This window comes from Antedon mediterranea, chromosome 3 (assembly GCF_964355755.1).
Source record: "Antedon mediterranea chromosome 3, ecAntMedi1.1, whole genome shotgun sequence".
Classification (NCBI taxonomy): Eukaryota; Metazoa; Echinodermata; class Crinoidea; order Comatulida; family Antedonidae; genus Antedon; species Antedon mediterranea.
In genome coordinates, this window is record NC_092672.1 from 26852039 (window position 1) to 26878716 (window position 26678).

Below are 26678 nucleotides of genomic sequence, written 5' to 3' on the forward strand. Positions count from 1 at the left end.
TCCCTATCATAGTAAAATATAGTCTAACAACTGGTTTAACTTGTTCTGTGACCGATAGGTCTATGGTATAACATTAATTCAAATGGAGCTCTGGTATTTCATTTATATTGGAGTTAACAACACAGAGGTATAACAAAATTATCATTTAGATTAGCTTTAAATCTGCTCGATAATATGCCGAAATCTAGTGGTGTGGGTGTGTGTGTGTGTGAACACTATTCTACTAACTCATACTGTAAACTTTAGTGTGAACACCATTGGGGCAGAGTGAGTTTTTATTTAAAAGATAAGTCATTGAACAATCTTGGTTGGTTTAAATCCTTCTGGTTACATATTTCTCAATACATTTTCCATCCAATTTTTAAAATATTCACATTTTTTACATTGAAATCGCATAATTAAAATGGGGTTTAACATGAACTACACCACAGTGTAGTAGGAGTTCGCATAAATAAAAACGGTATCTCACAGATAATAAAATAACACTAGATAGCTATTAATTGCTTTATTGTTTCTTAATTATTCATAAAAACATACGACTTTTAACATTTGTATGCACATTATCTTTTAATAGCTCATTGTCTTTCAATTACTTCATGATTTGATTAACATTATCTTTTTTAAATATGTTATCAAAATATCACTAAATCAGTTATATCATAGTTAGATTTAAATATTATAATCTCTATTAAAATATTTTAATAAAACTTTTCATTTTGTTTTAAAGCAAAATTTTTTGTTAGTATAATTTGTATATTAAGCATGATCAATAAATTAAATTCTGGTAACAATTATCTGTAACAACATAGTAAAACTATTAGTAAGGCAAAAATAATTAAAACGTGCAAAAATGCACCATATACCAAATATAGTCCCATACTCAAATGTATGCTTGTACAGACATGATGTTATATAAAATTCAGTATCTTTAAATATTAGAGTGTGGGCCTACTAATTCTCTTCACATTTCATATCAAGGTCCCCTGGGACTATACTTAATCATATACAGTAATTTTTGTGCAATCACGTTGATTGCCAAAAGCTAATATGCTTGTCCAAATGGGTGTTGCTTTTGTTTTTTCACATTAAGCTCTCTCTACACTTTCAAACTAGTTTTAAAAAAAAAGTGTAATGTGCTCAAATATGGTAGTGATATGACATCATCATGTCCACATCACATTTTTGAAACATAATGGTTGATAGTGTAGACAGGGATTTAGATAGGAACAAATCTTTCATCACCAACATTTAAATTATCCACCATGTATCAGTCGTAGGAAATATCATAAACTTCATATAGCACCCTCTAGTGTTTGGGGATTGTACAAACTAACCAACTATTATTTTTGCCATAGAATAAAAACATTGTAGCAGTCTCATGTCCTTTTGACACAAGAAGTGTAGTTTTAGCAGTGAACGTCAACTTTAAAGTCCACTGATTTGTGATTGTTCAAGCTACATTCTCACCTAATTGGCCAAATGGATTTGATGAACACTACCCATTTTTTATCCTGTCCATTTCAAAGCAAACCCTTTTTGTCCAGTTTTAGTTAGTTAAATGTTTAACATTTCAACAATTATTAGCTTTATGCCATTTTCTCTGTAGAATCATTTTTATCCTAACAACCACAAACAAGATTAAAATGCATGTGATAAACACAATCCAAAGTAGTGACCTGGACCTAGAATCGCCACAAGTTGGGTTAAACTTAACAGAGAATGCTGAACCAAATACAAGCGCATTATAAATTAACATGTCATAGGTCATGTTTAGGTCCTAGGTCAACGCTATTTTCAGTTCTTCTTTCATACGTTTTCAAAACTAAAGCAAATAGATACTAGTTTTCAATAAGCAAAAATGCTTGGCGTTTGAACAGTGTTTATAGTAAGAATTGTCACTAGCCTTGATTCAAGAACTGTAAAGCACATGTACATATTCCAATTACAATAAACTTGGTGTGTAAAGAGTACTTCAAATTAAAAAAAATCATGATCAATTCAATTTCTTCATTTAGCTATCACCAACCTGAGACTGATGACATCATGCAAGCCTCAGAAGACGTTGTTCAAAAACAAGGGAAATATTAACCACCTTATTAGCCTCAGAGTACTGGTATTATTCTCCAATCTAAGAGTCAACCCTTTTTCTTGCAATTTCAATTGAGTATATTATTCTTTCATGAATTACCTACCGAAAAACCGGTAGGGACTTCATTTTAAGCATAAAAAAACTAATTTTTTTCCATCCATTTCTTAATCCTCAACACAAGTTACCTGCAGTATTCTTCATGTATTTCTTCTTTTCTATCTTTTTCAAAATGACTGGGCCTAGACAATCTTGTCTGCCCACCAACATTTGGCCTAGTACAAACTGATGCCTCAATCCTAGGCCTAGGATCACAAGCACTTACCAAGATGTGCCTAGTGTCTGGTTGAGCCAATGGCTTCCTAGTGGTTAGTTTAGGCTTCTCAGCAGCCTAGCTCTCATTCTGGAGCCTTTGAAGTGGTTTGATAGAGACCTTTGAGCAGCTTACTCCCTGGTGGGGGTGTGTTATCTTTAGGTGGTGGAACAGGGCCTGCTTCACTCACATAAACATATCTAAAGATGAATGTTTAGGAATAAAAACAATTGTAATGCGATTAGTATTTGTTGAACCTGTCCCTAAAAGAGTTTCTAACTATTCCACTACATCCAAACAAACCAACTTTAATCAAGGACACTTTTTAAAAACAATATCCACATATCTTATCTTTACGATGAATGTTTCATTAATATTTATAGTTTAAAGTTATATTTATTGTATATGGTCATTACGAATTATTTATTTATTTATTTATTTATTCATTTCCCAACCAACAGTGAGCTATTGGCTCACCACTTACAGGAGGGAACACAGACAAACACGAACATATACAATAAAAAACATTAAACTAAACTACTAACAATGTTACGAAACTTACGGAAATTATTACTAAAGATATCTAACTCGGGGTTTCTTAAAGTAAAAGAATTATAAGTTTGACTTAATCTACTAATAAAACCATATTTTTAAAACATTTACTCTACTAAAAGGAATATGAAAAGTAGTATTTCTTCTAAGACGACGACTAGGGACTCTAAGGTAAAAATTACTAACTAGGTTTAGAATTAATACATTTATACAAAGAAACAAGATAATAAAAGGTTCTACGGGACTCAGGAGATTGGACATGGAAATGAAATTCAGGATGTAGCGTAAAAAACGGTTATGCAGACGCTGAATGTGCGTAGACTGAGTTTTCGAAATAGTATTAAAAATAACAGAACTAAAGTTGAGAATTGGATGGACAATTGAATAATAGAGGTGGATTTTGGTTTGCCTGTCAAAATGTTTACAATTACGCCACATCAGCCCAAGCAGTCTGTTGCACTTAAAAGAATAAATCTAATGAATGTAAAAGTATATAATTTATTTATTTTTAAGGGAAATTAATCTAAATTTTGACTTATTTTGATTTGGAAATTAGTGCTTTTATACTGAAATTGTCATTTAGTATAAAGACAAACAGGCAATCACACAATCAAGTCTAATTCATGTCTACCTTATTTCTTAATATGTGTTAAAGACAATTAAATAGGCATACAAGCAAAGGATACGGATAACGCAACACCCAGAATGCATTCCTTGTCAGTGTAATACCATCTGCACATCCTTCAGGGTGGAATGTAGGTGTGTATGACGAACCTGGCCGCACCCTGGGGTTGATCTTGATGTACAGAGGCACATCTGGTGTTACGATGAAAGAACGAAGGAGCTGGCCTAGTGGTGGTTTAGTTGTTCTAGAAATAAAAGAACAAATGTATGGTAAATCGATAGAAAACCTGATGCATTTAGTTTCAGCTTAAATTATTTTGCACGGGTTGTCTATACAGCAAAGCTATTAGGGACATTTTAAGCCTGAATAACACTTGGATGCAAGACAGTGACATAAGCGCAACGCAAGTGAATTGACCAATCAGTGAAAGTTTTGATGATCCCTTGCATCATGATTGGTCAAATAACTTACATTGTGCTTATGTTGTTGCTTAAAATATATACAGTATAAACAGGAATAATGATAATATAAGGAGTAAAAAAAAGTTTAATGAGACATAAAATCGGTCTAGAATTAAAAGTGGTACAAACACACACAAAGACAAAACAAAAATGTAAAAAAAAAAATGATATATAAAACTGCTAATTACAGGAACTGACAATACAATGATGGAAAAGTACCTTACCTGCAAGAGCATGGGAAATATAATGGCATATCCAGATGTATGAGCTTTGTAGCTGTTTCCTTCACAACTCCATTGGTAACCTTCACAATCTTGTCGGGGCTTGAGCAGATGAAGCGATGACCTCGTGGACATTCAAACTCATTCCCAATGTATGCTCTAATCACATTTTCACCAGATGATTCTAAAAATTGATTTAGATTTCATTTTAATTTTTTACCTACAGAAACTTTACTCTATATATCAAGGTAAATGTTGAATAAACAGCTTATTTTGTTATGTTAGTTAATGGTAGAGGTTGTAATCTTATCCTTTTATTGATGTGAAGTAATGTCATGTAATTGCAAACAACCCTGGATACTGCACCTTGTTTACCAGCAGCCCATCTGAATAACAACCCTGGACGGCTTGTTTGACAGAATGTTCATGTCTGGGTGACGCGATATTTCTTTTCATAATTTGGGGACTCATTCATGAAACGTCACAAAATAAACATTAATAATCATTAGTTGTATCCATAAGGTTTGACATAAGAATAGAGCCAACTACAGATCGCTAATGCAAATGTTTCTATCCGTCAAGCCGTCTGTGTAATCGAGTGGATTAGACTATGGACTTAACATGTCTATGTATGGGGTTCGAATCCCATGAGCAACTTCTATTTACTTTATAATCTGAAAGATTATTTAGAAGGTAAGGTTAGTTATATTTAGGAGTAGTTCGGCTATCTTTCACATAAGGGTGCCCAACTTAAGTACGAAAAAAAAAAAAATCGCGCCCTGACAGCTTGTTTGCAAGCATGTTTAGGTCTGGGTGACTGCCCTGGACAGGTTGTTTGCAAGCATGTTTATGTCTGGGTGACTGTCCTGGACGGATTGTTTATCCTCATACCTCTGTCTAAAAAAGACAGAGCCAGAGAGTGCCAGGGAAATATTATATATTTGTGGCTGGACGAACTTAAACATTAAGGTTAAAATTTAATAAAAATAAAATATATTGCATGTTAGTATTTATTGACATAGTAACACAAGTTTTGCAAAATTACAAACAATGAACTTATATTTACCACGATGAGGTCGCTTGTCTCGTTGCCTGCCACCTTTTCGCCCACCTGTCTCCCCTGGAGCAGGCCATGATGGGTCCAAATGACTCCCTTTGGGTACAGGTATATCCCATGGTAAGAGATAATTTGAATCCCGTAAAAATCCAGGCTGTTCCACTCCTGTAAAAGAAACATCATTAAATAAAAATATGGTGTCAACTGTCATATAAAATTCAGAATCAGACAGAGCTTTAGGCCTACGAATTAATGTCCTTAAAAGACTGTATGAACGAACACTGCACAGGAATGTATACATTGTTTAGCCTAAATTACACTACTAAACAGCTGAACCCAACACTCAATATCTCCACACTAACGAATAAACAAATTCATCAAGCAGGAACCATAGACACACATCACATCAAACACAGTCTAACACTCAAGGCTAACCAATTGCTCAAATAAACCAACTTGGTAATTTACAAAATGATTATTGTACATATGCTATCCCATGATTCATGTATAATTCATATAGAAATTCAAATTATTTCATAGAAAATACACTTAAACTTCCAATCATTTACTTGCTATTAAATGATTATACTATACCTTTAGTAGGATTGTAGGAGCTAGCCTTGCCAAGACACACCAGAGACCATGATGAGTACCTGGGCAGAAGGTGAGGAGGTGAAGTGGTACAGGTCATACCCTTCAAGCAGTCTGCAGTGGATAACTGCTTTACAAGTTTGCCTTAAAACAAATATAACATATTATTGATATGAGGTATATTTTCAAGCCCACTATCAAGCAGCATATGCTACAAAACACGTGTGCAATTGGAGGTTTCAAGATAAGAGTTTTTAAACTGGGAAAGTTTTGCTGATTTGATTAAATAAAACTGAATCTACAATTTGAAGCCACACTTTTTGTACTGAGCTGAGCAAACAAGATACATATGCCACCAAAAATTTAATTGTATTTAATGCACTTTATACGAGTTGTGTTACACATACAACAACTTTTATCATGTCGAGTATTGGCACCAAACGGTGCTCTTTAAACATCAACAGGGGCTGAGATGAACTAGTACACCAGAGTAACCCCTTAATATTCTAAAAGATGTAATAGATTCTATAAGTCCTTATCCAAGACTTGTTTTACTACCAGAACTATGGTCGACGAAAGCCTTGAAACTGAGCAATTTTGTGGCTATGGTTTGTGCACAACTGCCATAACCAAAATAAATAAAAAGTCAATCTTTGATTATGTAAGTAAATGAAATACCTCTTTCAGTAATTACAGCTTCACTGACACTTAAGCTTGAGTTGTAGTGGGTGAATACATCACTCCCTCCTGATTGGCCAAGACTTAAAGCTGGGCTACATCCAGTGTTACCGGTACTATGATCTGGTAATGAAGAATCACATACACTTACAATGAAGAATGTATGGTTTAATGGGCATATTATATATACATTTATTTAAATGTATTTAATAAATGTAACAGTCTTACCAGTAAACTTTCTTTAACTTTAAAAGGTTTTAAAAATCTGAAGACTTTCACAGAGAAATAACAGTGAGTAAAACAACGTAATAGTGTACATCAATATTATTCTGAACCCAAGTGTAAAAAAACATTTTTGACAAAGTGCTTCAACCATCTTCCAGACGTCGCCTATATGCTTAATGTATTATAGTTATTTCTCAATTTACCTTGTTTTATTTTTTCTACGCTATCTGCGATAGAAGAAGGCCTATTATCATCAGAGGCCACCAGAGCAGGTTCTGCGGATGAGGATGGTGATCTTGATGCATAAACTGAAAATGATATCTTCTTCAGCTTACCACAGCACTTCTCTGCCAACTCCTCAAAGTAGTCAAAATTTGCTACCTGAGGAAAAAGAATATACTTTTCTTACTTTGTATTTATGTTTTAGTAGCATACTGTGATGCCAACTTAAAATTAGAAATTCTCATTTATAATGATAGTTATGTCTTGCCTAATACAAGGTGCACTTGACTTGTAAACTAGTAATTGTGTCTACACAATGCTAGGGCATATCATCACCAAAAATTTGAACATTTACATTACATTTACCACTGAGACTTCTCAGAGAGAGCTTACCCATCTGAACATTCTTATTGTCACATATGGCACTGTATTATGTTAGGGTTAAGTGATGGGTGACATGTGATACATATGACGCTGTATTACAGAATTTGCCTATGACAGGGCTCGATTTAGTGCTAGCCCGGCGTACAATGGCTAGTAAAAACAGCTCCGGGCTACCTAAAGTATCTTCCTTTAAGCCCGGATGGCTAGTAGGTTGTGGGAACTCGAAATTGGGACGAAATGACCTCATAAAAATAACTCCAGCATAAAAGACATATATGTCTTGGCAACATCATAAAAAAAAACCACTGGCGCGCTGCTGCTGTGGCCATAACAAGTGATGATGTAGGCGGAGCCTCTCATAATCAAACAAATTTCCCGAATTATGATTGGCCATTTATGTTTTTGTCACCCTGGTTATTGTGAAGTAGGCGGAGCTTCATTATCAGGTCAAACATGTCACAAAAATATGACCATAAATAACGAACTGTGATTGGCCAAATGTAGTAGAATTTTGCCAATGTTAAAAATAACTTGTCTAGTCTTGTCATCAGGCCTGGTTGTCACAGATCAAAGCTAGGGATATTTTGTAGGGCCGGGTGGCTGGCTCTATCCCTGTAGGTAGGCCATGGAGGCCATATTTTATAATATGCGTAGGAGGCCTAGATAGAATCAAAAGCCATCGTTTGGCATCGTGATGGCTGCTCAGCAGCAGCTAGGCCTAGCTAGATACTACCTAGGCCTAGCTAGGCCTATAGTACCATTTTGGTACAGTAGGCCAGGTGCTCCAATGCGATCTAGTAGGTAGGTCTATCCTAGCTACCCTACTATAATAATAGGCTCTAGGCCTAGGCCTCTAGCCTAAGGTAGACAGAATCTAATTAGTTTTCTTGGCTAGGTTGAAGCCCAACAACAAAAAGACCTCAATAAATCGATTCTGTGAATATGTTGAACATGAAATAGACTATGCGTCGCAACGCAAAGTTAATTGGCGCTACTGCAGTTTCGCACCACACTGTTAAATCTTCGATTTATCGCTTAATTTTTTTCTCACACCCACATCATACAATTTTGGGCCATTATGTAACATGTTTCCATGATTTAGCCACCGTTATATTTACCTTTATCACAATAAAAAATGCCTTTCAAAACAGCTCTATTTCCTCGATCGAACTGTGGCCATTTTAGAATCAGAAAATTGCCATAAATCAATGCATGTTTTATTTTCTGTTTTTATTTTTAAACTGCAAAGAGTGGTTTTTATAAAGAACCAGCTAGCTCACTGTACATATCAAAACGGCAACGATATGAGTCTGTACATAAAACATTGATAGGACCTATTAACATGAATAATAATACTAATATTAATAATGAAATATTAATTAAACCTCTCTTTCGCCAGCTGAAAATATTTCTTGCCTTTCAAAACTAAATAGGCCTAGGCCTATATATGTGTAATCGGATTTTATTACACTGGCCTCTATAGTTTCTACATTTTTTGGGGAAAATGAAGCATACATTCTGGCAATTAAGTGATAAATATAAGATGGCGAACATTTCGCAGTGTGTTGACATCGAGTTCAGTATTGTTTAAAATGTTTTGAAAAGTATTGTTATTTAAAAAAAATTACTTCGTAAGTGGTCGAATCGTATAAACATGTTACATAATATTATGTTGTGAGTGTGAAAAAGAAAAATTTAGGTGAGAAATCGAAGATATAATGGTGTGGTGCGAAACTGCAGTAGCGCCAGTTAATTTTTATGTGAACCGGGATGTGAACAATAAAGAAATACAATTTTGTGTAATTTTTCATGCAATAATAGTTTAATACAGTTTGTATGTAAATGTGTAGCAATTCTCGAGCGTTTAGATTAGTGCGCCCTCTATTGTACAAAATGCCTGAATTCATTTATATGGCGGCCCTGCTATCACGGTGCGATAATAAGAGTGGGCTAGTAAAATAATGTATGGGCTAGTGAAATCTACAGTGAACTAGCCCAGTGGGCTAGCAACATGAAAAAGATAAATCGAGCCCTGCTATGACACTGAACAATTTATAGAGCTACAAAGAATCAAGTTGTTGGCAAACCTTAAGATTAAATGGATCTTCTCTGTAATTAACATCTCGACCACAGTTGCACGCACAAGGGGTGCGGTTATTGTTGGTGTGAGGCATTCTGGGAAGACGTCCATCAAGATCTGAATCCACGACATCACTTGGAAGCAGATGAAGCTGAAGTAAAGATTTGAAGACAAATTATATGTTAGTATGATGCCTGCCAGGGATAAGTTCAGTCAACAGGGTGTTGCATTTGAGTGATGTACAATTTCTTTATTATACCAAATATGGTATGGTACATTTTTGCCAGGGAAACAAAAGTGCTGTAGTACCTTTTATATCTCACTTCTCTTGTCTGATAGAACAAAACTTTTCTACTCACTCCCATGTGGCATTTCTATTTTTTAAGCCAATACCTTTTTTTAAAAGCCAAAATATTTACTTTTACTGAAGAATTAGACTTATGTTACCTTCAATATGCAGTGGTGTCCAGTAAGGCTGGCCACCTCACAGAGTTGTCTTCCATTTTGCCAGAACAGCTCACACTCTTCTAACAGCAGATTAGCATACTTCTCTACAGCAGGACCTCTAGCCTGTTGAGTGTAGACTTTCATTGCCTGTGCCAGCTTAAATGAAAAGATGTTAAATGTGTATAAAGTTGTGTGGTATCAATTGAAAATTTGAGGTATGTGAATAGTAATTATGCTGAACATCAGTTTTAAAACTAAAATAATAATGTTAAATGCATGATTATAGAAAGGTTTTTTTTAAATAACAATATGCTTTAAAAATTGTTATTGTCAAAGACATGGTACTGTATATATATTCCTTTAGTGTACTAAAAGCATTAGCATCATAACCCTAGTGTATGGTATTATTATGTGTAGAGTTTTGTGGCATGTGGTGCTCAGTAGGACTGGAAACAAAATAGACTTCCACTGCTTAATCTGTTCCTTCATCACCATAAATGTCTTACACTACAGACATCCTATTTGTAATTTGAAAAACTTGTTACCTTGTTTCGGTGGACTGTGCTGATATAAAAGGGAGAGGCATTCTCCTGATACATTCTACTTGCCACAGGTACAATCTTTGCACAACGACTGCAAAAAAAAAAAAAACCAAAACCCTTGCATATTAAAACAACTCATCTGATGAGATGAATAGTAATCAATTATTATAAGGAAACATCAAAAAATTAATTGAGTCTCCAAAGTTTCTGAGCAATCTCAATTTTGGGTAATCAATACAATTTTTCTCAAGCAAATATATTCTCTAGCCTATCTTTTAATTGACAGATCAACTCTGAGTGAAGTTAACAAAATCAAACAAAGACAAATGAACATGACAGAAATGATATAGTGGGCCTTTATAGTGAAGCTAAGTTTATTTGAATGATGATGTGAGGAATTAAGAAATATGCCTACTTACGCATCAGAAAATCTCATCTCCAAGTCTAAAGATGCCTTCAGGTTGTTGAAGTGGCTCTGTAGCTTGCTGTCTAAATTCTCACCAAAGAAGACATCAAAGACCTTTGCAGACACCTCATGCCACTTCCGCAATACTGGTACCTTGAATCGAAGAATAAAACAAATAAAAGTCTGACATTTATCAATGTTTGCTTAATTGAGAGTTAAGAAGTGTGAAAAATGAAGACTATTTATCAAATCATTTCTTTTAATCTTGAAATATGTAATAAAATTTGCTTATACTAGGTTATAAACAAACAAAGCTGATGTATGCCGAAATATGTTTTATAAATTTAACTCTTATTCGAGGAACCTGTCTAGCTAAAAGTACAGACTTGAATGTTAATATTCTTTTAATTCTTATACTTTTATATAAAAATGTTCTCTTTTCTATAGAACTTAAGCCCCAATAACATGAAAAATGATTATTAATCAAAAAATACTTTGAATAGGCAATTTCGCACTTGAAAAAAAGTTCAAGACAAAATAAACGGTTAAATTCAACAAAAAAACACATTGAATTCCAGTCAACTTTACTATTTTTTGAGTTAAATTAAGTTTTTTCAGGTAAATCATTTTGTTTTTGATTCAATTTTTGGTCAAAGTGAATAACTAATGCGACATTAAAATGGCATAATGAACAAAAATATGTTAAACAATTATGTTTTTTAGGGGACAATATATCTTTCAGGGAAATCCTGAATTATTTATTGACTGAAGTGAATAGTAGCTTTGGTGAATACGATATAATAGTAGTGTAAATTGTTACAGAAAGTATACTATATTACTGTTGCTGACATTTTTTTCTTACCTCTAGATGTGATGGAACTGCTCCCCGCACAAGCCCATCATCAAAGCCCTTCTTTTGCAACACCAGATTTACATGCTGTATAATGAAAGCTTTCATAGAGTCATCCTCACCCTCTCCAACTTGTGTCTGGGGGTCATCAAGAGATGACCAAGTGGATGACCTTGACCGACGTGGCTCTTGATGCTTTCTTAGTTTATTTGACACTGTGTAAATAACAGATTAAATTAAAGAATAATTTAATAAGGTGGTGATTGCTGCATAGGCTTTACTTAAATGTGCCTACAGATCAGGGGGGGATTGCTATAAGCAGTCTATAGATGGTCTTAGCGCTTAGCCGGTTATAATTTGTGACGTAGCAAGTAGTCTTCATTATAGACCATTGCTATACCGCGGTCTAACCTGTAAACGGTCTTTAAAATTAAAGCCTACTCGAAGGAGTCTTAAAACAATCATAAACCTCTCTTTTTGTTGCTTATTATACGTATTACTATTATTGATCGTGAAAGACAACCAAGTTAACAAGTTTTAAGAGCCATTGTCTGTAAAAATCAAAGATTTGGTGGCATGATGTAAAAAAATGGATTTCTCTCAAATTTTTACCATGAATAGACATTTCAATAAAAAGCATATCTACAACATTCATTTTAATTTTTAGCCTCCGTTGCCATGACAACGGTCAATTATCCAAATTTTGATGTTTTTACCATTTTCACAGATTTTCCATAGTGAAAAAGTACAAACTTGTATACTTATTTTAACCAAAAATACTTACAGTATACAGTTTTTGTTTATGGGTGTTTCCATAAATTAAGGGGCCAGTGGGTATTTTAGTATTGGTGATAGTTAGTTTGCTGTTTACTCTAAATTGGTAATAGTTATTTAAAAAATAATTTTATCATATGATAGAACAATAATATGGGTTAATACTATTACATGTTGGAAAAAAAAAATTGCAAAAAAAAACGATTTAAAAAAAAAATATATCGTGGTGTCTAGCTCATTTTATTAAAATATGTGTGACATTTAAATACACTGACATATCAGAGTTTAAAAAATATAGTACAGCAATAGTTATTTTGTATTTATTTATCATCACAATAGAGTACAAAGCAACGTTAAATATAAGCTAATTACAATTTCCCACGATTTTTTGTTTTCCACACAACGGTCCGCGACGTCCAGCATCACAACGTAACATTTCGTGTCTCACTTTGTTACGTTGTTAGTACGATCTTTATTAGTGAACAGACACAAGAAGTACCACTATAATGACGAAAATCGAATTACATTCACTACAACAGATCACTGAAATTTACCTTACACAATGTTCTACAAAATGGCGATTTTATTTAGTCATTTACAGACGAAAAACTATTTTTTTAGAACATTTCGTGTCTCGTATATTCGTTACGTAGTTATTCATAGACCATCGGTGGTGAACGACGCGAGAGCTATTTCTGAAGTTGAAGGTCACGTGATTCAAGAAGCAGGCGAACTAAAGTCTAAATAGCAGTGTAAACAACATGTATTGAGTTCCATTTAATGTAAAAAAAAAAAAAATTACAAAATGGAGTTTGGTTGATACCATTATTTTAAAAAGGGGTGTTTTTAAAAAATATTTTTTTTATAAAAGTATACCTCATAAACGTACCTATAACTTCCAAAGTGGTGTTTTTAAATCAATGAGGTTTTTTAATTTGATAGTCAATAGGTTTGTCAACAATAATCACGAAAAAAACACTGGGGTAAATTTCGTACATAGGTTTTGTGTTGCCAGGAAAATACGAAAAATACAAAAAAATACAAACAAAATATCAACAAAAAACACATGAAACACAATTTAAATATGGCTAATCCAATAATAAAATGTATGTGGCTTGTCATAATGCTACAAGAGTCATACGAATAGTTTAGATAAAATAGGAGAATGTGTTGCCAGGTTTATTTCAAATAATTGCCAGAAAAACAGTATTTTGCATTGAAATATTTAGTTGATGGAAAATAATGTTAAACTTTGAAATAATTCCGTCAATGGTTTTTATAAATTTTTAAATCTATTTTGTGTAAAGAGATACAGAAAGACCCCACAAAAAAATCTGACCTTGTAAATAGGTCATTTGAGGTCAAAAGGGGTCAGAATGCAAAACAAGACAGGTCCCCACTTTACTACAACTATTAATGTTTGATCAAAATTTACAAGATGGTTCATAAAAATTCTTAACAATTTTAATTTTTTACCTACAGTGTTACCTTAGCAACCATTTCTATGTGTAACTAAGGAAAGTAATTTAAAAAAAAACGTAAGAAATGGCATTTTTATAAATACAAAGAATTGATTGCATTTGTAATTTTTCTCAATTTTACTTCTACTGCATTCTATTAATCTTGGGGGGTGGTGGATTGGAGTCGAAATTGGTGGTGGATGGGCATTTGGGATCTGCTTAGGTTAACAAATAAAAGAAGTAAACAAATGAAAGAGGAGCTTCAAAATAAGAGAGGAGTAATCTGTTGCAAAGATTAAAATTCACAACGATCTGATAATTTATTCAAATTTCCAGAGGATATAACCTATAAAATGACATTAAAACTGGGAATTACAGAATCTATAATAAAAAAAAAATTTTTTTCTCACAACACAACTAGAACTATATAAAACATTAAGAATTTTTTTGACCAATGAGTTTCAAATCAAATAATCAAAGAAAATAAAATGTTTTTACTAATATACCATGTTTTTTTTTTCTAAAAAGTCCTATGTTTCTCGCAACACTGCTTGTAGATTTTAAAATTACCCCAGTATTTTATTTTAGAAATCAATTATTAAACATTAGAACTACCTATTTGTAATAAATCAGCTAAAAAAATACACCACTTTGGGCGTTATGGTGAAGTAAAGTTTAGTTGCATTGAACAATTTAAAAAAAGTGAAAACACCCCTTTTTAAATAAATGGTATCTCCCAAAGTATGAAATAAAAAAAAAATAAAAAAATATGAAACAGGTACACAATGCATTGTTATTATGCATACACTAATTATTTTTTATAATTAAATGAACAAAACAAAAATATCGTTAATCAAAGTAGTACCAATATCCATTTTAAAAAACCTTAAAAAAGGACAAAATTTGTCAAAAACACAAATTTGGCCATTGCCATGGAAATATACGTGTGAAATAAAAAATACTTCATATTTGATTTCTCTCAACACATATATAGCCATGTGCAAAATTTGAAAGAAATCCATTTTTTTTAGTCTGCCACTCTTTTTGATTATTCTTTGATTCTTACAGACAATGGCTCTTAAGTGTTAAAGGGGGGTTCCGGGTTTAAAATGAATAGTAAAAAATGTAAAATATATTTGTTTGTCTCTTGAACGGTAACATTTTCAATTTATATAAGCGCCCAGTGAAGCAGAACGAAGGCTGTGAAATGAGGCCAGATTACAAGTGCAGCTACGGCGATATGACACTGTGTTACAGAATAGGAAATTCGTGAAATGGTCAATCTTCCGACGACTCGTTATCATTAACCATATTAATTACTTTTGTGAAATTATACTTATCTAATGTAATTTTAGTCGGTCTTCCCATTTATAAAGTCAATTTTCTATGAAAATTCATCAAAACAGTGAAAAATTAGATATGTTTGCACTTTACGTTTGCCGATTTTCGCACTGACTTAGGAAAAGCCCTCAAAATCAATGAAGCGTAACGTATGCATTCCTGCTGAGCGAGGAGAGCGAGACGACGATACACGTGCTCTACCTGCCCATGCCTGGCATGTCACGTGATAAGCAGATACAGTATACAATACCAAACTGGTCGGGTCGAGTATACCCCGTCTATAATCACAACATGAACGATGTACAGTATTTGGTTGAAGGTCGACTCGACCTACCGGAATGGTATAGATAATATAGCTCGAATGAGAGAGTTGGAATATTTGTAAACATAAGTATATTGCTAATTTTAACAAGTGTAGCCTATAGTAAAAGGCCTGGTAGTATCAATTTGCATATAGGGTCTACTACACTAGCTAGCTCAATTTTTAACTGGGCCGAATCGGCTAGGTCTCCTTCTTACTACCTGGTCTACTTGCTTGATGCAGTATCTGCTTTTTTGGAGAGTAAACTAGGCCTATTTTAGGCCTACTTAGACGATCGGGACACCATACGTGCGGACGGCGATCGGACCTTGTTTTGCCTCAATATTTACAGCCGATTTTGTAGAATGTTTTAGGTTTAGATTGTTTAGGAGTTTGGTTGATAGGATAGGTTTGGAATCCGAGTTTTATTATTTATGGGCCAATCGTTTAGTAGGCTAGCTAGGCCCATGATGGGCCCCAATGTTTTAACGTAGCCATCGTGGCATGGAATCCATAGTCAGAATGGCTCTCACCCATGAAAACAAATGATTTAGGCTAGGCCTAGCCTAGTACGTGAAGCCAATAATACGATCTGTACTATTCGAGGTATAAAAATAGTATATAATTTAAGACTCCGTAATCTTTACTAAATGTTGTATTTCATTAAATGTCAAATAAATATATGCTACTACTGTTATTATTACACTTTAGGCCTAGCTTAGAAAATCTACAAAAAATGTATTTCACAATGATCGGGTGGTTGTCGTTTGACAGGGGAGAGAGATGAAGTTAACAAACACAACGTACATGACGTCGCGAGTTTGGAATCCACTGATGACGTGATTTTGTGAATATCTCATGAATATTAATGAGCTTCCCTAAGCTGCTGAAAAACAGACTTTCCATGAATTTACCCTAAAATGTATATGAAATTAATTTTTTTTAATTTCTCGTTATTACTTCTTCATTCTGACATGTCTATATTGTTATGATATTTTTTATTTAATAAATAAACGATATTTAAAAGCAATTTTAAACCCAGAATCCCCCTTTAAATCAAATAGTAACAGTGATTTTACTCTTATATAAGCCTTGAATAGATTTTGTCGCGTATAAATGTACGTACTGTTACGATTGTGAATTGAACAAGCATGACTAACATACCTTATTTGGTATTCTATGCATAAAGTATGCCCTTAATTTGTTACTGTACGCAGTCTTAGTTAAGACTGTTTTATAGCAATGGTCTAAAAGGGGGTGGCTTTAATAAGACCATCTATCTGATAAAGCCGACTTTAATCGGGGAGTTAAGACCATCAATTAAGACTGTTTTATAGCAATCTGCCCCAGATCATCATATTGCCACTATGGTTATGCCTTTTGTCTTACAACTTGATTACTTATTAAGGAAAAATTTAATTCCAATAATATAAGATATAATATGCTATTGATGACTTTTATTATAAAAAAAAAATTTTTGACTAGGAGTCTAAAATAAATAACAAGAAATTGTTTTACTTTGATTTACAAATCAACTATAAGTTTTACATTATTACATTGTTGTGATGTTTCCATGATGGATTCAAAACATAAACATTTTTTTTTAAATAATTTTTTAAAAATAAATAAAATGAACAAACCGGTTCTAGCCTTGGATAGATTCTCATTCAGGTCGTTGATAAGTAGGTTGACCGGGTCTTGTAATTGTTGCCCATCTCGCATGATGTAGACAAAGGCTTGATTGGCAGGTATGGTAAAAAGGCAATGAGATCTGACAATAATATAAATGATTATTAAAAGTTTGTTGGATTGGGTTACTAAATATGTAGTGTCAACTGATTTTCAATAGAGCCAACTCCATTCTATTGTTTTAAAGATATATTGTTATTATTTTTTTTTTCCATTTTAACTTTACACATAGTTATTAAATTTGACCACAAATTTATTGCTGATAAAACTGTAATTTAAAGGCAAAAAATAATCAAATTGTCTGTCAGACAAGATTTAAAATTACCTGTTTATTTTGTTTTTTTTGCTTATTTTTTTGTTTCTAATTAAAACTGCAAATTGGCCTGTCTGATTTCAATAATGTTAATTTGTTTCATGTTTTGGGATGACAAATATATTGTTAAAGAGGTGTACTAGGTTGCAGAATGCTGTGATAGACTAAGTGATAATGGGTATTGATGATTACTGTATTCCTTCCTTAGAAATATTACATTTGTAATAATAATATTTCATTCTTATATAGTGCTTTATGTACAAAGCCACTAAGTACTTCACATTATTACCCCGGTCATTTTTGGATCAATCACGTTGAAAACACACTCCCATAATGGTACCCATTGGCACACCAGAGTATCTATCAATGGTTGGATAAAAGAGGCTAAAATGTATATGTGAATCTTTTGAGAAATACTCTTAAATTAATAATTAAAATGCATAAACTAAACAATGAGTTCAAAGTTCAGCTAGGGAAACGTTTTTATCATCTTACAGTTAGAATTCACTATCATTTCTTTTTATATATGAATTTCTTTTATGTAGATTCACACGACACTCTATAATACTCACATATTGTTTGTCAAAACACGGCTTTTTCTTAGAATCTTGAAAATTTGGTCCTCGACGGAATGCTCAAGTTTTTGAATTGGAGATTTTCTCTAAAATAAAAAATAAATGTCCAATTACTGGCACACAATTTATAGCTATAAACAAGATAAAATGTTGAAAAACATTAAAAATAAAAATAGTACTGTAGTGTACGAATAAACAATAAAAAATAATATAAATTAGTGTAAAAATAAATAATTCTATAAATAGTAGTTCAGAAATAAAAACATATATAGTAGTGTAGAAATAAATAATTATATTTATAAATAGTAGTGTACAAATATAGTCTTATACAAATAACAAAAATATAATTAGTAGTTTACAAATAAACAAATAATTATATATATTAGTGTACAAATTATATTTATATTTAACACACCTTCTGTCTAGTCTTCCCAAACTGCTTTGATTCAGCCAAATCATTTCCTTCTTCATTCGATAAACCACTCTAATGTAAATAACAAGTTGGATAGTTTAGAGAATAAGCTTGCATTTATATGCTCAACATGCTGCAAAGGAGACGTAAAGGCCAATTTACACAGACGAGCGGTACTGGTAAGCGGAAAACCGAGTAGCGACTGTAATTGTTCCACATAGAATTTGTATTTACCACTTGTCTGTGAGCAGCTTTAAACTGGCGTGTGTCTGATAGGCAGATATGATTTTGTTGTCTCGCTAGTTGAATAATACCTCTATGTTTGGCCCAAACTTCTAAAAGAAGGTTTATTTTACGGTTTACAACACGTACCTGGCTGCAAATACTTACAGGCACAATGCAACATAATTCATTAATTTCTAAATACAATAAATCTTTTCTTCACCTTCTGACAAATAAACAGCAACCTAGGGGTGCACATTCTGCCAGTGTTCTGCCAATCACGTGCAACGCCTTCATCCTTGAGAACAGTGCTTAGGTGTGATACCAACTTGGCTCTAAAGTAATGAGAATCAAATGGAACAAATTTGAACCTCATCTTACTTACATATGGCAACCTTGATTAAATCTACTTTAAGATGAAATTTACACATTATTTAGATAGGGTTATGGGAATATAAAAGAAGGGGATGTGGAAGTTTTCATTATCCTGGCAAACAAACTGGTAAAATGACTAGATCAGATTTTACTATGCAAAATGAGCTTTAAGTAAAATTGTCTTTCTTTCAAAATTGTCTTGCTCAAAAAGCAGGTATTTTGTGACTTATCTGCCTGACCTACCTGGTGGCCTCTACCTGCCTAAATGTCTGGACATAGGATATATCAAAACTACTTGTCGGATGAACTACCTGAAAAAACATACAAATAATATTTTAAACTTTTTTTGTATTAGAACAGTTTATTATATCCATTCAGAATTTGGTGTTTCACTTCTTATTATATTGTCTAGAATTGGTTCCTAAATTGGGAAAACATATAGAACTAACGAAGCTGAAACCGATAAGCTCAACACAACTGTCTTGAAAGTAAGTTTATAATACAATAAACTTGACTTAAAGTTAACAAATAATACAACAAATTCATGGTGGAGATTATTGAAGAAGTGTTGCACCATCTTTACTAGACAAATGGACCAACACAACAACAGGGACGAAGAAGTATGTGTCATCTATGTGTTTATTTTGAATTTATCTGAGGATTTATTTCAGTTGTGCTATAGTAGGAATCAGCAATGTTTCACAACCTATCCAACTTTTAATTCACATATCAACAATATTCCTTAATGTTTTACTAACAGTTCCTTGACCCCGTCACAGGTCACTGACCACACACCACAATTTTATCATTTGGCCTAATGATATGTAAGCGTCGCTGTTTACTAAACAAGTTCAGTGGATTATATTGATATCTTTCTAAAACTATAGTAGGAATCGTCTTAACAATGAAATAAACCATGCCTTTGAATAATTGCCATATCTTGCTATTTATATACAGTATGAACTTACAACAACCAGATGGCATGTAATAAACAAGAAGACCAATGCTCTAGCAAAGTATGCTTCATTTTCTTTCAAGAATTGATGCCATTCCTGAAATAACACAAAGAAATAAAAAAGATAATGAATGAAGATATGATAAAAATATAAAAGATTTAATGATCGAGAATATACAAATATTGACTGCTTAGAGGTGAATTATAACTGTATAAATGTTTCCCAATGGACTATATTTTTCCAAAGCAAAGCTGAATATTTACTTAGGCCAAGTTCAAAAACCATCCGTCAATAATTCTACAGTCAATGAAATTAGTTTTGACAGGCGCAAGTTGCTACACGAAAATTACTTTTTATAACCAAGGCAATCTAACAAGAGGATGCTGAGCTCTGAAGATCAAAAGGTTTATATGTAGACACGATACGATCAGTTCCACGCCCTTTAAAAAACACCACTCGCTGCACTCTGATTATGAAATGTTTGGTCTTACAAAATACAATACAATACAAAATACTACACTACAGTTCAAATAAAAAAGAAGACCTTCAGCTCATTCTTACATTACTTGATAGTTGATTCTGAATATTAGTTGCTAGGTGATGAAGATGATGCACATCAAATACTGATACAAGATGTAGATATACTATTTTTTCCTTGTCGTCATAGTAATATTCAATATGACAGCTTTTATCTGCCGATTCCTCAGAAAATCCGAAGTTCTACAAAAATTAAATAATAATATTATAAATTGCAGTTACCAATCAACTTGATAATATAGACTGTTTCACAATTTTAATGATTTATAATGGAGAAAATTGTGCCACAGTCCTAAGTGATTGGTATTAAAAGTTAAACGAAAAGGGTAATTTGCATAGAACTATACAGGTGTATTACCGTATACAAGATTTGCAGAGGAATGTATTAAGTACACCTCAAATTAACCTTATAGAGAAGGGAGGTGTCACACCTCAGCAATAATACAGATTGACCGTTGTAAGTAAGATACTCATTTATTGTAATACCATATACTTGTAATAACGATAATGTATAGGCTACAATTTATTTCTGTGCTAACGTAGATAACTGTGTAATAATTAAACGTTAACGTTTGTTTGTAGTTCTGCCCGTTGGGCTGAAATTGGTACCAATACGTAACTGTCTGACCACCATTTGTAGTAAACCAAGGCGAGTATACACATGAATGTTTATGTATGATTGGATTGTAATTGGTAGTGACCAAGTCACGAAGAAGTGAACGTTGGTATAGCGAACAAAGAAATAAAGCCATTTAGTTGCTAATATTATACATCTGTATACTGTACTTTTAATTGCGTTCTTCTGTAGCCATATATTTACGTTCAATCTAGGCGTGACAAATTGTGAGAAGTTTCTTATGTTTAAATACAGAATTTAGCAAATTTAAGAATGTATACTAAAATTGATTGTGATATCTTAAGAACCAAAAGAAAGATCATTCTTAATTAATACAAGAGAGCTGTTATAAGCTGAAGGCTAGAGGATGTACTCCAGACTGAAAATCTGAATATTGTTAATCGCAATGGAATGAATAATTTCTTGGTAATCTAGCATTTTTTGTATTCGAGGATCATATAGAGTGCGTTCGTGATTAAGCTTAACAGGATGCCTATAGTACTGTAGATAGATTGTTATTTTACAGGTTTTAGTTTTAGTATATAATGTAGTTTATTATGGTAAACAAATACATTCCTAATTTAATTTTCATCTATGTTAGGTTCTGTCCCTGATTTACCACCATTTAAAACGTTAGGTCTTAGAAAATATATTTATAAAAAATAGAATTGGACTTTAAATAATGTATAGGCCTACTACTCACTTAGATGAATGTTGTTTGTTTAGTTGAAATTGCATGCATGGGTAGTTTTTCTTTTTTGAAACTTTTTTTTTAGATTTTGGCGCAATTATAGTTTTTTTAACCAATAAATTCATGTTTACATCATTAACACAAAATCGTCTAAAATTCTAAAAACAATATAAGACACATTTTTGTAAAGCCTAAAGTGAATCACCTTAAATACTGGTTGTGGTAACAAGGTATTGATAACAAGAGACTTGGATCTTGAGCCGTGACTTCCTTTGCCAACAACACCAATCACACAAATATTATCATCACTCCCAACCAGTTTCCTAAAAAAACACCAATAATTGTCATTAACTCAAAATCCATTCATGTTCATTACGCAGAGCATATGCAAGGCAATGTATGCTGAGCTCTGGAGATCAAAGGGTTAGTCTGTGGCTGCGACACGATTAGTTTCATGCCACGTGCAGAAGAGAATACAACATCGATTAAAACATCATCATCTTGATACTTCACCGTTTGTTGAAAGCTTCATCTTGCTTAAAAATAAAGGAGCTTAGAATTTTTTTCTCAATTTCTCAAGTAAGTCATTCAATGGACCTTCATAAATATTTCCATGAAGCAGCCAAACAGCGCTCTAATACACTTGCCAATGGTATGTCCCACTATACGACCCCCGGGAGAGGTCATCATTTCACCACAGCTTTGTTAGGCCTAGCAACACACAGGGTGGCTAGGCTAGCTACTCTTTTCGATTGACAGATGATCAGGGCCAAGGACGATCAGGGTCAGATGATGGGATTTTTTTTAAACGATCGGGTACCAATGCGTGTGGACGTTCGGGCTCACCTGTGTGGACATTTGGGCCAATATAATTAGATGATCAAGTCCAAGAAAACGATTTGGATTTCATTTATGTTCACCATAAAATAATTTCAATGTGTTCTTTCCACGAGTTTGTGATACAAAATATTGTAATAAACTATGTACGTAAAGATTATCCTGGTGACTGACAGTAGAATCTCTTTTTTGGGACACCTTTTATAATATATTCAGGGGACGCTTTCCCACGAAACAAGTGAGGGGACGGGAACACATGCAATATAATTTAAACATTTAATTACAACGACAACACTGACTTCTTTAGTGTTTTACGTTTTCATTTTAATTATAATATTATTAATGTATTAACTTGGTTGTGACTAAAATCGAAATAAATAATTCTAAAAACCATCTTTCTCTCCGACAATATGTAGCTCAAACAAGTGCAGCCTTTCAGTTTATATTATTTTAGTAAATTATAAGACAACGTCCGTTTTGAAAAAACGATTGTACGCCATTCATTTGACAGATGACACGCTATAGTATAATTAATGCATATTTTATTTGAATGGAATCCCCGGTCAGCAAAAACATGTACCGGTAGCTGTTAATGTAGAGGAAACATCCGGCAAAAATGTTTAATCGGCTTTAACAAAACTGTATATGATCATTTCACTGAAAAAATTATGGAAAAATCATATAGGCCTAGGCCTAGTAGGCCTAGGTCTATAGGCCTGGCCCTAGCCTCCAGGCTAGGCTAGGCCTATGTCGAATATATGTATTCCGGGAAGATAACAACAAGTTATAAGGACAAAAAAAGTATAAAAATGTAGAAAACGGTAACAACGCTTTTTCGTTAAGAACAATATAGGCCACGGCATATAAAAAAATGGGATCGATCGTCTCTAACTCTATGATGGCCGGCCCCGATCGTCCTTGGCACTTGCCAACTTGCTCGGTTGGCCTGATCATCCTCTCTTGATTTTTCATTTTTGCCTGGCCTAAGTTCATTGACCGTACTACTAATGGTACAAAACATACTTTACGTCAAACTGCGTAGGAAATTGTGATGGTTCTAACATGTTGGTAACATACATCTACTTAATCTATCAAAATAGGCCTAGGCCCTAGAAAAGGACGATGCCATCGTGTGTCAGGCGAAACATGGAGAAATACTTTAGCGCGCCACCACACAACACCACCATACGTCGTATTGGTGGCAGCAAACATGTTTTTGTACCGTCGTTGTTTTCTGATCCTCTCTCATCATCCTCCATCCAGGCCACCATGGTTGCTACCGACGCTATTCTCTACAACAGAGTGGTGGTAGTCTTGAGACTTGGAAAAACAAGACGAGCCTAGGCCTAGGCCTACTACGGAAAAACGGTGCTGGTAAGTATATAGTAGGCTATTCTAAACATCAATCAATCAATTCAACATTTATTAGTTTCTATCAATGGTAAAGCAATACAATAAAAAGAGTGGTAATTTATAATGAGTCAATACAAAAATTCCATTAATAATAATTAATAGAGAGGATCTTGACCATCTTGAAGAGATTTCTTTTCAGGCAAGACCCATATTATTATTATTAAACAAAAAGAAAAAAAAAACATTTGTATTGTTACATTGTATATAATAATATATAGGCCTAGGCCCTAGGTACATTTAATAAATATGATGCAATTCACTGTTTAATCATAGAGATATTAGATATCTCTATAGGCCTACAGTATGGTTAATTGGAAGTCATGAGAATCAAAGAAGTGTAACTGAAATACTATGAAAATGCTACTAAATTTTTTTTATTTTGCGTATCTCCTCCAAAACCACTGAACGATACGTGCCCACATTTGGCACACTGATGTTTATTGATGGGCTGCACACGATAGGCTATGTCACGTCTTTCCTGAATTTTAAGGATAAACATTAAAAAAGGCAAAAAATAGCAGTAATTTGACGTCTCAGCGACCGTGTTACGTCACGGCATAAACTATGCAACCACCTCTTTGTGTACCGCCATGGCCGAATCTACAAATACCATGCCAGGCCGCGATTTTTTTTTTCGTACATAAGTTGGGGACCCTCTCATGAAACGTCACAAAATAAACATGAATAATTCATCAGTTAAATTTTCTTGTTCCGTGTGCACCCAAGCGTATAGCAACAAGAAGTGATTACACAAGTTTCTAGGCCTATCTCCGCTGTTGTTGCGGCGTGCGATTTCATAGAAGAATAGCGGCGTTTTGTGTGGATTGTTGAAATAATCAGCCTTTAGTTTATGGTGTTTTTAATATAATTTTTTACTAAAGAATTACGTGTTAAAACTATAGTTTCTATTAATACTATTAGGCCTAATTATTAGTCTCTAAACCCATGTCTATTCTAGTAGTAGCTAGCTGTGTGGGTGTGTGTGACGTGTGTGTGTTAGGTATGACCAAAGATAGTTACACTATCTTTATGACACAATCCGAGTAATAAGTCAGCAAAATTAAACAATAAACATTACACAAAAATACATGTTTATTCTCGTGGGTCAAATCTTCCCATCTCATGTGTTCATATACGCGCATTTTTAAAGTTCCTTTGAGTACATGCATATTGATTATTGTTTGATAATAAAAATTTAAAAAATACAGTACACAAATTATACACATTCTTTATTCTTGTGGGTCTAAGCTTTCTTTGGGCTATGTCCAATGAATTACTACTTAGTTTAATGTCTTGCCGTACTTGCCTAGCTGTCGATTAGCCTCGACTCGACACATTTTGTGTGAAGAAGAGTGCGCGAAGGCAATCCCGTGAATTGACTTATAATCCTAGGCCTACTGTAGAAAGTATCGTATCGGTATCGCAGTTGTGTAATCACTTCTTGTTGCTATACGCTTGGGTGCACACGGAACAACAAATTTAACTGATGAATTATTCATGTTTATTTTGTGACGTTTCATGAAGGGGTCCCCAACTTATGTACGAAAAAAAAAATCGCTGCCAGGCCACCAAAACACCAGTCTTTAGTCAACCGTATCGAATGAGCGAGTCGTTGAAGTTAATTACACCTATTTCTTGAACAGAATGATTTTTGTAAATCACGTCGGTATGGCTCAGTGAGTAAATCGCAGTGACCTGCATTGATATCAATTTTTAGTACATTCGAGTTTGAATTCGCGACATGCTTAAAGCTAAAAATCAAAACTAGATCTCAATCTAATTAATTTAATTACAAAACTAGCAAAAGGGATACGAAACCACACACACAAAGCAAAATATAATAAACCATGAAATAAAAAAAATGTAAATGAACAACAAAAAAAGTAAAAAAAAAAAAACACAAAACGAATCCAAATGGATATATTAACGAAAAATTCTGACAAACAAAATATCTCAACGAATACACTTAAAATATAGTTTGGTATTTTATAGGCCTTATACTTTCGTTAGTGTCGCGCATCATCTTATTTCAACATCATGCATTTTTTTGTGTTGATTTCAAGTCCATAAGAGGCTGTGGTTATATTATGCCATCTCAATTCTATAAATTACTAATTCATATGTTATCATTGAAATGTTTTCAACTGCCAACTGATTATCAGAGTTCAACCTGCATCTACCTCTCATGTACATGCACGTTGTTACTTTCTGATGCGCACCCTAGATTAATATTCACATAGCACAATTTTTCTTTAGCGACTTCCATTTTCGTAGAATCCCATATCCAGTATTGCTTTCATTTTATAGCTCATAGTTACTTAATAAAAGTGAAGGAATACTTGGTGTACTGTATAACTAAATCCATGGATTTTTATGAGGGAAGAGTGCGCTTATTATGATACTCATCCCATGCGAATTAGTATATT

The 26678-nt window shown here is 33.5% G+C and overlaps 1 protein-coding gene across 1 annotated transcript; it reads right to left on the reverse strand.

The window, feature by feature from the left end:
* Positions 1-764: 764 nt before the first annotated feature.
* LOC140045114 (nonsense-mediated mRNA decay factor SMG8-like) lies at positions 765-23929 on the reverse strand. The gene is made up of 21 exons (XM_072089870.1): positions 23863-23929; positions 22208-22325; positions 20720-20878; positions 20171-20254; positions 19446-19513; positions 19051-19162; positions 18609-18677; positions 18191-18279; positions 17257-17387; positions 11753-11955; positions 10904-11043; positions 10488-10575; positions 9943-10098; positions 9503-9646; positions 7013-7190; positions 6585-6707; positions 5910-6050; positions 5325-5480; positions 4262-4442; positions 3638-3820; positions 765-2599 (listed from the first exon to the last, which is right to left on the reverse strand). The coding sequence occupies exons 1-21, from the start codon at positions 23916-23918 to the stop codon at positions 2485-2487; spliced, it is 2694 nt and encodes an 897-aa protein (XP_071945971.1). The 5' UTR covers positions 23919-23929; the 3' UTR covers positions 765-2484.
* Positions 23930-26678: the final 2749 nt, after the last annotated feature.